This window comes from Hippocampus guttulatus, chromosome 7, assembly GCF_054856545.1.
Source record: "Hippocampus guttulatus isolate MCC_2025c chromosome 7, RoL_Hgut_1.0, whole genome shotgun sequence".
Lineage (NCBI taxonomy): Eukaryota > Metazoa > Chordata > Actinopteri > Syngnathiformes > Syngnathidae > Hippocampus > Hippocampus guttulatus.
This window is the reverse complement of record NC_141267.1, coordinates 17,781,285-17,795,831: the sequence shown is the minus strand read 5'-3', so window position 1 is coordinate 17,795,831 and position 14,547 is coordinate 17,781,285. Positions and strand designations below refer to the sequence as shown.

The 14,547-nt window shown below is 42.4% G+C and overlaps 2 protein-coding genes across 2 annotated transcripts; both read right to left on the bottom strand.

Annotated features, from left to right (window-relative positions):
- Positions 1-448: 448 nt before the first annotated feature.
- On the bottom strand, positions 449-4,372 carry LOC147202724 (uncharacterized). Its single transcript, XM_086115733.1, has 3 exons — positions 4,220-4,372; positions 2,104-2,146; positions 449-1,330 (listed from the first exon to the last, which is right to left on the bottom strand). Exons 1-3 carry the CDS (start codon positions 4,370-4,372, stop codon positions 960-962), a joined length of 567 nt encoding a protein of 188 aa, XP_085971859.1. The 3' UTR covers positions 449-959.
- Positions 4,373-4,658: 286 nt separating this feature from the next.
- Positions 4,659-14,041, bottom strand: fam20b (FAM20B glycosaminoglycan xylosylkinase). The gene is made up of 8 exons (XM_086116437.1): positions 13,840-14,041; positions 10,343-10,548; positions 10,017-10,264; positions 8,907-8,993; positions 8,561-8,842; positions 7,571-7,762; positions 6,814-6,873; positions 4,659-6,723 (listed from the first exon to the last, which is right to left on the bottom strand). Exons 2-8 carry the CDS (start codon positions 10,469-10,471, stop codon positions 6,492-6,494), a joined length of 1,230 nt encoding a protein of 409 aa, XP_085972563.1. The 5' UTR covers positions 10,472-10,548; positions 13,840-14,041; the 3' UTR covers positions 4,659-6,491.
- Positions 14,042-14,547: the final 506 nt, after the last annotated feature.

Below are 14,547 nucleotides of genomic sequence, written 5' to 3'. Positions count from 1 at the left end.
GTATGTTATACTTTGTGGGCAGGGTGGCCAGAGGTCAGCAAATCCCACATTCTCCCCCCCCCCCCCCAAAAAAAAAGTTTCTTAAAGAGTAACCACAACCCAAGATGTCAAAACGTTTATTTTAAATATCATAAAATATGTGTATCGTATCGTCTTTATAGTATTTATTTTAAGGAATGCCTTTTAAACATCATACCATCTCGCTTACTCTGACTGACCCCCACTCACCCATTTTTAATATGCTTATATTTATGTTTTATAATTAATATTTATTGATCTACTTTTTGTTCTTCTACCTTTCATAATTTTGCTGCTGCAAATTGAGAATTTCTCCATTGTGAGACAAATAAAGTTTTTCTTATCTTATCTTATCTTATCTTACGTTGGCAGCCATTTGTAACCTCTGTCTTTTTAAAATGTGAATGTGCCATATTTGACATTGGTTAGTTCTGAATCCAGCCACATTATAAGTATAAGAGGGTGTGCACACTTGTGCAACCACGTTCTTTCAGTTGAGATTTTTTTTCTTTCCCTCTCAAATAGATGTTTTGGGGGGTTTTTTCTTCAATTGAGCAGTCTAGGATAAAAAAAAAAGCCACACTAAGAATACATTTTAAAATCATTCATCATAGTCTTGATTTTTTTATTTGGTAATTGTACCGCGGTGCGTAGACTTTTTATATCCACCATGCATTTCATTTAGGAAATGTGGTGGAGTAAAATTAAATGTTGCCAGGAATATAAATAACAATTCGAACTACAGATATGTAAATTCTTCTTAGGTATGCCAACAAAGTGTTTGTACTCTGTTGCATCACAAGACTGGCTGCTGTTTTTGTTAGCAACTGGGCTCCTTCATTTGAGGGAGGCTTTTATTTTTAGTCGATGATGCAGCCGGACACTATTTAAGGAAATCGGGGGGAATGAACAAAAGTCTCTATCGAATTTGTCCACGGTCTTCAGAACTCACAGCGTCCCCCCAGTAGGTAGCTGAGGCCCACCGTCACGTTCTTGATCTTAAAGCGTCCGGTGGATTGTAGGTCCAGCTCGGCTTTGTCTCCGGCCCGCAGGTAGGCAACGGCGTGGAGCACCTTGCAAGCCTCGTGCTGGCCCGCTAGGTGGAAGGCGCACAGTGGGGCCGCCCTGCCTGCCGCACGGAGCCTCAGTGTACCGTTGGCGCCCCGCTCCAGGCTCCGGTAGCACAAATCTGCGTAGAGGACGTAGGGCCCGGCGCAACGCACCGCGATTTTACTGTGCCGCTCGTCCGCCAGGTGCATCTGGTGGCTGCTGCGGACGTTGTCGAAGCGCAACGTGGCGTTACCTAAAATGTCTGCCGAGGGTCAAGAAAACACGGACAGGACGCAGAAGGTTCTGTGATTTTGTGTGGTACGATTCCAGAGTGTCGTGAAATTTGGGGGGGGGGGGGCATTTGGCGGCAGTGCGTCTCACTGGAGCTCAATTCAACCATTTAAAAAATTTTTTACTTTTTCTTTGGCTTCTGGTGACAGAAGATGAGAAGACGAGCACAAGAGGCACAGGAAGTTGAGTCACTTCAAAACAGTGAGTCACTTTATTAGGGCTGCGCCTAACGATTATTTTATAATTGATTAATCTGTCGATCAATCGAATCAGATTTTACATAATCACATTGTAATTCAGTTGCATAACAGACAATAATACAGAAATACTTTTACACCCCCCCCCCCCCCCCAATAATCTAATAATACAGTACATGTGGAATGCTACTAGATCACAGAAAACCCATCTTGAGTAGATTTACTTTATTTTACTTGTACAATTTTAATCCACCCATTTGACAGTTAACTCATTCACTCCCAAAGACGTTTTTAAACGTCTTTTCAGACTTGGTCTAGAATTGGCTGGTACTGAATGAGTTAACTATGTTAAAATAATACCAACACTGTCAGTGAATGTTATTTCCATTGGGGGGAGGGGGGATCCCAAATCATAAATCATTCATAATACAGACTATGGCAGCTCTTACAGTTACCACAGCAGTTGATTGACAGCCCGCGTGTGACACCGACTGTTCCCCAATCCTTCACAAAGTGGCAAACAATTCATCAAAATCTGCGGACTCACCCGAGATCACATCAAACTGGATGTGCACGTCGTCTCGTGAGGCCTGTGGAGGAATAAGGCACAAGTTGGATTTCATTACATAACACGTCCCGCCTACACGTTCAATGGAAGAACCACAGATCCGTACAACATTCGTGGAAACATCTTGGGCTTTTTCTTTGTATGTTTCTTGTGTATTATTTGAAAGGTCATGCCACCACCAAAACAAAAACAATCCGAGGGTCCTAGTGAGCTGATTCATAACCGAAGAGAGAGTGGAACACACCCACACATTTTGAGTCAGCTGGGTCAGCAGTCCCTTCTGACTTTGAGTGGAAGATGAGGCATGAGGACAAATTGTGCCGGTAAATCCGCGCCCCCTTCTTCTGAACAGTTTTGTTTTTTTGCACTCTGTGTTCATAGACACGACCAACATATTCTCAGGCAGGGGCGCCCAAACTTTTTGACCGAAAATCCACTTTTCGATCAACCAACCTCCTGAGATTCGACCCTGTCACCGCCCACTCACGTACACACGCAAGCCATAATGAGCAACAGCCTGACGAGGAGTCACACGACAGAATTTTGCCATCTGGTAACGATCGTAGCTCACGCATACCGTTTTAAAATGCTTCTCTCGGCCCTCCACATTCCCGTTCTTTGCCCGTCCCCTCTCTGAATTGTATAACACAAACTCTGAAGGAGAACAATGATGACGATAAAAGATATTGCGCAACAACTCGAATCACAAGCTGCAATTGCACACTGCTGAGCGCTCACAACTTTCGTTGACGCGGTCTCACGTCACCGTAGGTTAAAGATGACCTGCTTTATTTGATTTTTTAAATATTTTTTGGTGAAAATGAGACTGCTAGGATCATTAGGGTGCAGTGTGCATTAACACAAAAAAAAATATTACTAACATACACAGAGACACATGTTTTTTGTTGTTTTTGTTTTTTTTCCCCCTCTCCACCTCGGATCGACTTGGGACCAATCCTAGATCTAATGGTCGATCGCGATCGACGTAATAGGCACCCCTGTTCTAAGGCATAGGTGTCAAACTCCGGTCCTGGAGGGCCGCTGTCCTGCATGTTTTCCAAGTCTCCCTGTTGCAACACACCTGATTCAAATGAACAGATTCAATGTCAGGCTTCCGCAGAGCTTGCTGATGATCTGATCATTTGAATCAGATGCGTTTCAACAGGGAGACTTGGAAAACATGCAGGACAGCGGCCCTCCAGGACCTGAGTTTGACACCTATGGTCTAAGGCACTGGTGTCAAACTCAAGGCCCGGGGGCCAGATCTGGCCCAGCAGGTCATTTTGTGTGGCCCGTGAAAGCAAATCATGTGTGTAAACTTGCTAAAATCTTGATCGAAATGTCAGATTGTCACGTGTAATAAATAACGTTGCGATTTTGCAATAATTTTGGGACCCAGTACACACTCACTTGAACAATAATTGAACTAGCTATTATTATTGACTGATTTCAAAACTAGTAATCTATTCATTTGTTGTGTACAAGGAACAATTTTGTGGTTTCACTGTCATCACGGCCCTCCGAGGCAAGACGTAACTCCAAATTGGCCCGCGACTAAAATGAGTTTGACACCCCTGTTCTAAGGCATCTGAACAGGGGTGTGTGGACTTTTTATATTGCGGTCAGTACTTGTTTGCTTTTGTAAGTTGAGGGGTTCGTTGTTGTTAGTGGATAGCTCTACTTTACGAATGACAAAAGGAGAGATGGAATCCTTTAATGCAGTTTATTAAAAAGGAAAAAAAAACGTCTGCACCTCTGAACGGATGAACGAGAACACACACTTACTGCTTTTCTTCAGCCAATCAAATGCAAGCAACATAAAATGTTTCAGCAATTATTAAACAGAATATAATTACGTAACTACAACAAAGGAATATAATGCTCAAATATAAAATGATAATAATTAATCATTTAATATCAGCTTACACTTTTAGTTAGCTACAGGGGTTCAGTCAATTCTTCGACTTAAACCTTTTTTTTTTTCTACCCAAGTACAGTTTGGGTACTTTTGCCACCTCTACTTTTACTTCCAGGCGAACTGAAATCATCCTATTACAGTATAGGCATTTATGAGGCGATGGTTTGTGTTACTCACCAGCTGCTGCAGATCCCAGTAAGCGTAGAGTGTGACAGCCAGGCAGGCGACCACCAGCAGGCTCTGCGCCGCCAATGCCACCGCCACGTTCGTCAGCCTCTTGGTGGTGCGAGCCCCCACCTGCTTGGCCAGATCGCCTTGTTCAGCATACATCCTCCTCCACTTCCTCCTCGTCTGCATCCGAGCTCACAAGTGGGGTGAGGCGTCTTTTTAAGGCGCACGATAAGGGATGACAGGAAACACGTGTGTTCGGTGAAATGTTATGTCAATAAACCATCACGTAGAATTCCTCCTCCACGGAGAGGTAATCGGACCTTGATGAAAACTAGACAAACACCAAAAGTTATCATGTTTAAAAGTTTCATTTTGTTGTATGCTTGGCTCACCTCGAGCGTGTGTGCTCTCGCAGCTTGTACACAATGGAGCACAGAGAATAGGATAAGAAAAAGAAAACCTTTATTTGTCCCACAATGGAGACATTTGCAATCTACAGCAGCAAATTTGGTCTGGAACATATCCCTTCGGATAAATGCTGTTTATCCATCCATCCATCCATTTTCCGATCCGCTTTCTCCTCACAAGGGTCGCGGGGGTGTGCTGGAGCCTATCCCAGCCGTCTTCGGGCAGTAGGCAGGGGGACACCTTGAACCGGTTGCCAGCCAATCGCAGGGCACACAGAAGCAAACAACCATCCACTCTCACACTCACACCTCGGGAAAATTTTGAGTGTTCAATCAGCCTGCCATGCATGTTTTTTGGAATGTGAGAGGAAACCGGAGTACCCGGAGAAAACATGCAAACTCCAAATAGGGAGGCCGGAGCTGGGATTGAACCTCTGCACTGTGAGGTCAACGCGCTAACCATTGGAGCACCGGGCCGCCATATGCTTTTTAAACCCCTCTAAAAAAACAATTTTTAAAAAGATCTCTTAAAAATGATGCACCACAGGACGGGCATGAACAATGATTCTCAATACACAGCGAGGACAAGGATGCTGCCTGTATTGTCTTGTCTGGACATGAAGCGGCATGACAACAGGGTTGCGGTTGCGCTGAGGTCGGTAGAGTGCCTGTGGTTTGAGTAAAACACCTGCTGAGTACAAACGAAACAGGTGTTCGAAATGAATGTGGGAAAGGACCTGTCGCTGGCTTTTAAAACTAACCTGTCGCCCCCCCCCCAAAAAAGAACTGATGCTTTCACTGCATAAATGTCAACATGGAGCGCAATGTGTCACGACCACAAGACTTTGAACCTCAAGAAAAAAAAGAAAGTGTTTCTAGTGATACATACAGTGTGCAGTCAAGTGCAAGTCTTCGCAGCGCTTCACTTTTTAATTCCCCACTTTTGGTTACAGCTTTATTCCAATGAGGAATACATTTTTTTTTCCAATGCCGTCTGAATGGATGCCTAAGTGCTGCTTGTGTCTGTGTGTCATCTTCGGTTTTCTTAAAACTGTCTAGGCTGTGTGAAAGGAAAATAGCTTAATGTTGCAAAAACAAACATGTCTATGGAGTATCAAAAAAAAAGAAAAGAAGAAAGGGTGTTGCAATTTGTCAATTTCCGGCTGGCGATTTTCTTTTTAAGAGATAGGCATTAAGTTGGGTGCTGGCGTCAAATACAGTGGAAGTCACTGCTTGAGAATGGATTTTTCCATGATTAACAGTTGATTCAAAACGGATCTACTTTTGGTTTTAGAGCCGAAAAGAGAAGAACAACAACATAACGTGGCGATGACTTAAGTGTGATAACAGTCTCCCGAAAAACATCTTCAAATGTGACTACACCAAGTCTCCAAACAGTGAGTGTGGGTGGGAAGTGTTCTTTGGTGTGATGAAAACACAAGTGCAGGACTTTAACTCAACCTGGAATAAAATTTTCACCGTAAAAAACAATAGACAGGTGAAATTAATGTTTTGTTTAATTTTGAAGATGCCCCCCCCCACCCCCTTCACTGTTCAAGTCTGTGATGTCAGTAGCTTAACGGCACAGTATGGCGACTTTCCTCTCACTCACACACAAAATTCATCAATATTATTATTATTAACACATGAAGTGTGTCTAATGTACTTCATTTAAATATGTACACTTGTCTTTTTTTTTTTGTCACCACTCTGACAGCAATCACAATGGCGGCTGGTCGGCACATTTCCTCCTTCCTCGGACCTTCTCCTTAAGAAGTCCCTTATGTCCACCAAGAGGAAAAAAAAAAAAAAAAAGCAAGAAAAGAGGTGAGTTCCACCCTGTAAAGCCTGCCCCCGCCCCTCCCACCAAATCAGGGGTGTGGCAGGTTAATGCGGTCCTCCACCAATGTGTTGTCGGGGCCGTGGGCCTCGGTGCACTGCTTGACGGCGGCCATCACTGCGGACAGGCGTCGGTCCAGAGCGGCCAGGTGCGGCTCTGCCAGGACGGGTCGGATGGGGTCGAATGCCAGCGCCTGCCGCATGGCTGCACTCAGGGCGCCGCCCCGCAAAAGGTTGAGCCGGTTCCAGGTGGACACCCGGATCCTGCCCAAAGCCGTGGTGGCGTATTTAATTATTTTTTCTTTGGTGGGGAGAAAGATGGGGAGGGGGGGGAGAGTTGAAGGCTGTACTCACATGCAGCACTGGTAGAGCGGCGCCAGGATGCTACGCTCGTCTAGAGCGGCATTCCCAAAGCTGAAAAGACAGATGAGGAAAGATAGGACACAATTTAATGGGTTTGTGCTTGTTGCGATTTTTTTCCCGCCGCCCGTTGGAAGCAAAGACATCCATCCATCCATTTTCAACACCGCATATCCCGAACAGGGTCACAGGGAGTTGCTGGAGCCAATCCCAGCTGACTTGGGGCAGAAGGCAGACTACACCTTGAACTGGTCGCCGGCCAGTCGCAGGGCACATATTGGCATTTACAACCACACCGTCACTTTTACCCATGTCACTGACAGCATAATATATTTATTCAGAGCAGAGGTGCCATTACGCCGATCGCGATCGATCGGTAGATCGCGGAATGGTCCCAGGTCGATCGCGAGCGGTGTAGAGGACAAAAAACAAAACAAACAAACAAACAACCATTTGTGTGTCTTTGTGCATGTTAGTAATATATTTTTTGTGTTAATGTACACTGCACCCTAATGATGCTAGCAGTCTCATTTTCACAAAAAAAAAATTAAAAAATTAAATAAAGCAGGTAAATCTTTAACCGACGGTGGCGTGTGACCTGCGTCACCGCAAGTTGTTAGCGCTAACCAGTCTGCAATTGCAGCTTGTGATCAGAGCTGTTGCACTATATCTTTTATCGTTATTATTCTCATTCAGAGTTTGCTTCGTGTACAATTCACCGAGGGCAAAGAGTCGAGGAGCGAGTGCGAACCTCTTTGCGTTGTCCAGCAGGATGAGCATGCTGGCGCCACCGTCATCCTGGAAACTCTCATAGTGATGGCGGTCAGCGTTCCCGATCAGATAATCGAAGACGGCCGTGTCGATGACGTCCAGTAAACGCGGTCCCGCGTCGTACGGCGCCATCTTTTTCACCGCGGAGCAGTAGCTCTCGTCGTACTCCCACCTATGGAAGAACGACGACAAATCATACAATGACACACAGTGTTCAAGAACATATCCCAGCCGTCCTCCTCTTTTTCTGGAATAAATGTTTTGTAAGATGAAAATACTTGAACAGATTTTTTTTTTTCAAAACAAGTATTATAATTTTATTATTTCAATATTAAATGTTTCCCTGCATTTCATCATTTTAAATTCTGTTTATTGGACATCAGTTCCAGACTAATAAACGCAGTTTTTCAATGCAATGATTCAAATGAAACTAAATCGATTGAGTGTTTGTCATTCAAATTCAGCATTTCGGTGCAATTGCTGAAGTTGAGCAATTCAGATTCAAATAGAAATGATTCAAATTCAGTTTCAGTTTCAGACCATAAAAATGTACTTAAGTCCGCTTTTTTTCTATTAAAATAAGATCGGAATTCAACACTTCTATTTTAATATTACAAGTAACGAATCGCCTTAATTTAAAAAACAATAGAGGCTAGTTCATTTTATTTTTGGTATTTTTTTTTACATTTTATTATGATGATGAAATATTAATTTTAACAAGTTTCATTTTCTTTGTAATGCAGTGTAATATTGACATACTTCATATAATATTTTATTTTAGGTATTTTGTTAATGTATTATAATAGTTTATTCAATTTCCCTTTTTTTTTTAAATTAGGAATTGCAATATATTGAAATATCTCTTCAGTATTAAATGTATTTACTTTATGGTTCCATTGGTTCTCTTAACTTCCAACAAGGTGTCCTTTTGTGTTGTTGTTGTTTCCCCTCTCTTGCGTCTAAGCCCCACCTGGCAAGCTTGCCCTCTCGGTACGTTCGTCCCCAGGGGTGTCGGTGCTTCTGCAGCGGCCAGACGTCGGGGAGCCACAGCGTCAAAGATCCCTCCATGACGTCGCCCTGGCCGCACGCTGGCTCGCTTTCCCGGCAGTAGTAGCACTTCCCGTAGAAGCATGTGTTGTTCCCCTGCGTCAGGAAGGTGCTGAGCAATTGCTCGCTGGCAACCGGCTTGATCTCCGTGCGCAAGTTCACGTGCCTTCCCACCACCAGGGGCGCTCTCCGAAAGCCCAGGATCCTATAGCGGAGGGACGTTGAGGTGACCACGGTCGTTGCCGTGACGATAAGCTGGACTGACGCACCTGTCCAGGTGAAAAGCGGCCACCTCCGCGTTGTGACGGTCGTAACCGGCGTATGGCTCCCCTTCCACCACGTAGTCGCGACTGTATCTGCCAGACGGGAACAACAAAACAGCTTTGTGAGCCACTAGCGCATGTGGCCGACATTATATCATCGTGTTTGTGATAATAAGCCAAAAAAAAAAAAGATGACAGTAACTGCAGAACAACAAATGTGTCAAGTGACGTCAAAGAAAAAATGGTGATAATAAGCACAGAACTATGAATATTGTTAAGTGGAAACAGAATTGAAAAAAATGCGAGTCCCATTGAGCCAAAGGAAAAAAAAAGGGCGATATCACAGGAGAACTGCGTCAGTGATAAGCTTGACAAAAGCATGCCAGACAAAAAAAAAATGTGTCAGTGAAAACAAGACAAAGTGAAAACTGTCAATCATAAACTTAGAAGTCGAAATGTTCGTCATAATAGGAAAAGTTGTGACGATAAACCATAAAACAGAAAGGGCAATCGTAATCATATAACTAAAATGGCAGTCAGAAAATAAGGAACATAGTACGAACGATAACCGTCGAAGTGAAAATATGCCAATCATAACCCTGATACAAATGGCTGTCCACAGAATTCAAAATGTGTTCGTGATAATAAGCCAAAATGAAAACTGGCAATCATAACCACAAAACTCAAACCTGCGGCCATAATAAGACAGCAAATAAGTGTTGATGAGTATAGAGCTTAAAAAAAAAAAATGTACACGTGAAAACAAGCCAAAGAGACAAAGGCTATGTTATCATAAACCCAAAACAAAGATGATTACATAAATACAATAAATGTGTATGTGATGGGTCAAAGAGAAAATAATGGTGATCATAACCATAACACGAGAAATGTGTCAGTCATAAGAAGCACAGAGAAGAATGGCGACATTATTCACGGACAATAAAACAATTAGAACCTTTGAACAAACATTGGAAGACATAAGGCAGCGATAAAAAAAAATGCAGCTGAAGAAAAACAGAGTCATCATGAGTCGAAGAAAAAAAAAACGGTGACCACGTCACAGAGCAACAAATGTGACAGTGAGAAACAAAATGAGCCGTGGATGATGTCACTAACCTCTTGGGTTTGAAGACCACCTTCTGCCCCCCGTCCAGCACCAGCAGGGCCTTGAGCTGGGTGCCCTTGTAGCCCACGTCGGCGCGCTCGATGCGGGCTTGGCTGAGGGCGCCCAGCACGGCGGCCAGCTCGGGCGCCTCCTCGGGGTACACCTCTCGAGGGCCCACCCACATGCTGGCGATCTCCCACGGGGACTGCAGGGTGTGCACAAGGCGGGCGCCCCGCGCCAGCGCCAGGCCGGCCTCCATCTAATCGACAAACGCCACATTTATTACGAGCGGGTCGCGAGAAGATGGGTTCCCGTGTAGCGCGAGCCAGCGAGCGACCTTGCGAAAGGCCCTGAGATCTCGCCTGCTGGCCGCCGAGCCCTCGCCGCCGTCCAGCAGGAAGATCTTGGCCAGGCCCAGCAGGAGGAGCACGGCGCACAGGAGAACCACGCGCTGCTTCAGCTTCATCTCCGCACCCGCAGCCTCACCCCACTCACAGCCTCAGCCTTGCCGCGCCGCCCCCCCGCCGGCAAAATGGCGGCCGCCTACGGGGGGAGAGGGGAAAATTCACAAATCCACGCCATTGATTTTCTTTGGCGCCCTGGGGACATCCGCTGCTGCGTGCCGCCGCTCCAACAGATACCATGCCCTAATTGAAACAACGTCACCACTGACGGGCGTCAGTGATGTCATCTTGAATATTGCAAATACTGATCGTAGGGGGGCAGGAGGGGGGGGGGACAAACCACAAGCATAAAGGCTGGGTGATTATCAAAAAACAAAAAAAACAAAAAAAAACATCACGATTATTTTGATTGATATTGAAATTACGATGAAGGAAAATCAATATCATCTGAAACCTTAGCATTTATTTAACTACCAAAGCTCACATTTTACATATAGTCACTTAAAAGTTTGGCAATGTTTTAAAAAAAGAAAGTAGGTGGTGCATTTAAATATACAATGCAAGCTTTTTTGGTTTGTTTCACAGTCAACTCCAGAGCTGCCGACCTAAAGAAATTTTCCTCAGAACAAATGATCTGAATTTCAAGATACTGTATTACATTTTGTGCAATATGAAAACAGCCCCCCCTTTTATTTTTTTCCCCCCAATGCAAAAACTCTGACTCATTAATTTTGAGCTAAAAATGTCTCAAAACAATTGATGAGCAAAAGTTGTCGATGAATTTGATAATTGACAAAGAGTTGATTAATTGCTGCAACTCAACTCAATTGTATTTATGGAGCACTTTCAAACAGCCATCGCTGCATACAAAGTGCTGTACATGGAGCAACTAACATATACAACAGTAAAGCAACAAATCGGTAACAAAGACGGTAGAAAGCACCGAAAAGCAAAACCAAGAACAAATCTGAGTCATGCTGAGTCAAATGCCAAACATCTTACTTGTTAACAAAAACTAATGCATGCTCAAACGGCTTTAGATACCAGCATTATAAAATTGCACTAGTGGACATTTAGCGATTCACTACGCAGCCAGATGTCAACTAGTGCACATGCTGCGCTACTAGTAGGTCAAATTGTCAAACGGTAGTGTGAAAAATGTTCCGAGTAAGACACAGTCGTTGTACTAAAACAGCTTGAGCGTTTATTCGATAACCTGCTTCAGGTCCATGTACGAGTACACGATGATCGCTAGTAGGAAGAATTCTCGTGCACATTTATTTCACTAGTCACATACTGTATATTTGTTTGTTTGTTTGTTTATTGAACATAAAACATATATACAGTAATAATTTGACAGAAAATAAGGTAGATAAAAAAAGTAAAAAGAAAGAAATCAATCTTCATTCAACACAGTTATTATGTTCAAGGGAGTAGGAAGAAGTAAAAAACGTATCTAGTCCTACCCCGTTATGTGTTTATATCTAATAAATCATTTTTATATCAATCAGAAAAGAAATAAGTAAGAAGAAAGAAGTCTCCATTAAGGCTCATACTTTACCCTTAACCGTGATATTTTTACAACTTTTGGTTTGTATCGGGATTATATACTTCCACACCCTGACACTCTTGTGTCAATTTTCTCTTGTATTCATAATGGATATTTATATACCTTTCTCTATTTATCAACTTAGTTCTGATTTATCATTATATTTAATGTTTAGAATTTATCATTTTAACTCTGATTGATGTAGGTTGTTTGTACTATTTTTTTAAATTTGTTTTTGAACTCAGCAAGCGATTTACTCATTTTCAGGTCCGTTTCGAGATTATTCCACAGATTAACACCTTTGATAGATACACTTCTTTGCTTGATGTTTGTTCTTGTTTTGAGTTTTTTGAATAAGTTGGTACCTCTTAAATCATAGCTGCTTTCTCGAATTTCGAAAAACTTCTGAATGTTTTGGCAGAGCGGGTTATTGTGTGCTTTGTACATTAATTGGGCGATTTTAAAGTCAACCAGGTCATAAAATTTCATCGTATTTAATTTGATAAATAGTGGATTTGTGGGTTCCGTATATTTTGATCTATTAATAATTCGAATTGCTTTTTTTGGTAGTTTTAGAATAGGGAGTGTGTTTGTTTTGCAGGCATTTCCCCATATTTCCCCACAGTAGGTCATATATGGTAATAATAATGAAGTGTATAATGTGTACAAAGATCTCTTATTTAGCACTTCCTTGGTTTTGTAGAGGATCCCTACGGTTTTGGCTATTTTTCTTTTTACGTTATCGATATGTGGCTTCCAACATAGTTTTGAGTCTATTACTAATCCGAGAAACTTGGTTTCATACGCTCTTTCTATCTCAATTGAGTTTACCATAATTTTAGCTTGGTGTTTGATTGGTCTTGTGCCAAAAACGATTAACTTCGATTTTTTCAGGTTAAATGACAATTTATTTCTGTCGAACCAGTTTTTAAATTTGTTTAATTCGTTTTCTACGGTTGTCAGGAGCTGTTTCAGATTTATTCCAGAACAGTAGAAAGTTGTATCATCAGCAAATAGGACATTTAAATTGTTTTGAGACCTTGCAGATATCATTTATATATAAGATGAATAGTTTTGGACCAAGCACTGACCCCTGAGGAACTCCGTGAGTGATTTTCAGTTGATTCGTTTTTTTATTGTTGAGTTGCACATACTGATATCTGTTTTCTAAATAACTTTTTATCCATTTATAAGCTGCACCTCTAATGCCATATCTTTCTAGTTTTTTCAATAATATACTGTGATCTATTATATATATCCAACTAGTATGCCCAAATGTCATACCATAAATGGAAAATGTAACTGACAACTCCATGCTACTAGTACGAGATTTATTTTGTATTAGTGACATAAAATTCTATTAGTTAACATCGTGCTCTACACAAGTAGAACGGCAAGCGAGCAGGTGTCAGCTAGTGCAAGAGTTGTAACGTGTTACCTCCACTAGTATGCCTAAGTGGTCCTAATATTAAACAGAAAAGGCCACGCAGTGATGGAAAACAATACTAGTGAGATAACAGTTCCACCAGTTCGTATAAAAGGGCGTACTACTATTAGTAATGAATGTTCAATACATTTGCCCTGAGTGAATAAGAGAGCCACGCAGGCAAACGCTCACCTTTTTTCCTCCTACTCCCCGTCATCGTCCAGACACACAATCGCTCTTTCATTACACCAGTGTTGTTTCAATGCATGGGAATGGCCTCATAGACTTCACACCAAAGTGGTAAACAGTTGCTGTATGGTTAGTAGCTGTGCCGTTTAAAAGCTAACTATCTCCTTTTTGGCCAACCTGTGTTGCTCTTCTATATGGATGCACCTGGCTGTGGAAGCTAGAAGCTAAGCTAGTTAGCGAGCTAACGTCATCGTTCGTGTTCTCACCTCGCGTCCATACGCTGTCCGCAGTTTTTCGGGGGCGAATTGAGCAATTAAAAGATGCTAATTGAGCAATTCCACTCTCGGATATGACGTGTCGGCCAGTCGATGCTGCGCGGGAACCCTTTTAGGTGGTTTCGGTTTGCTTCTCCGGCTGCTGTCGGTTCGTTGATGCTCGGTGCCGTCCACTTTTGAAACATTCGCTGCTTCTTCCGTTACTGCCTCCAGGGAGCGCTGTCGGACCAAGAGTATCGGGCATTTCGCACGGTGCGTTCAAGAAACATCGGATTTTATAGAAGCGTACGTGGAGCGTTATGAAAAGCATCATATCATTTTGAGAACGGGTTCTCCACACAAACACACACGAAATGTACACATGGACAGTTTCAGGTAGTATTTTTCAAAAATAAAGATTCTTGAAATTATTATAATTTCAAAATAAAAATCTAGCTATTAATTGAGAAATATTGTGCTTGTAACTTGTAGTGCAAAACTGCAATGCATTATATTGACAGTATTTTGTAAAGCAGTATTCTAGGATAAGAAAGTGTTAATTTTATTCTAAATACATAAAAATATTAATTGTTGGTAGTTGGCAGTGTTGTCAAATTGCACTGTATCATACTGCTACTTTAATTATTTAAAAAATGCTCAATAGTTGCTGCCAATTTAAAAATATTGTAAAAATGCTTTTCATTGTAAAACGTTTATAAA

Coding starts and splice junctions, on each gene's coding strand:
- LOC147202724 (XM_086115733.1), bottom strand. CDS start 4,372: ATGTATGCTGAACAAGGCGATCTGGCCAAGCAGGTGGGGGCTCGCACC. Junction 2,147..4,219: donor ACTGGGATCTGCAGCAGCTG/GTGAGTAACACA, acceptor ATTCCTCCACAG/GCCTCACGAGACGACGTGCA. Junction 1,331..2,103: donor CCAGTTTGATGTGATCTCGG/GTGAGTCCGCAG, acceptor GACCCTCGGCAG/ACATTTTAGGTAACGCCACG.
- fam20b (XM_086116437.1), bottom strand. CDS start 10,471: ATGAAGCTGAAGCAGCGCGTGGTTCTCCTGTGCGCCGTGCTCCTCCTG. Junction 10,265..10,342: donor ATCTCAGGGCCTTTCGCAAG/GTCGCTCGCTGG, acceptor TTTGTCGATTAG/ATGGAGGCCGGCCTGGCGCT. Junction 6,724..6,813: donor CCGCTCTACCAGTGCTGCAT/GTGAGTACAGCC, acceptor GGCTTTGGGCAG/GATCCGGGTGTCCACCTGGA.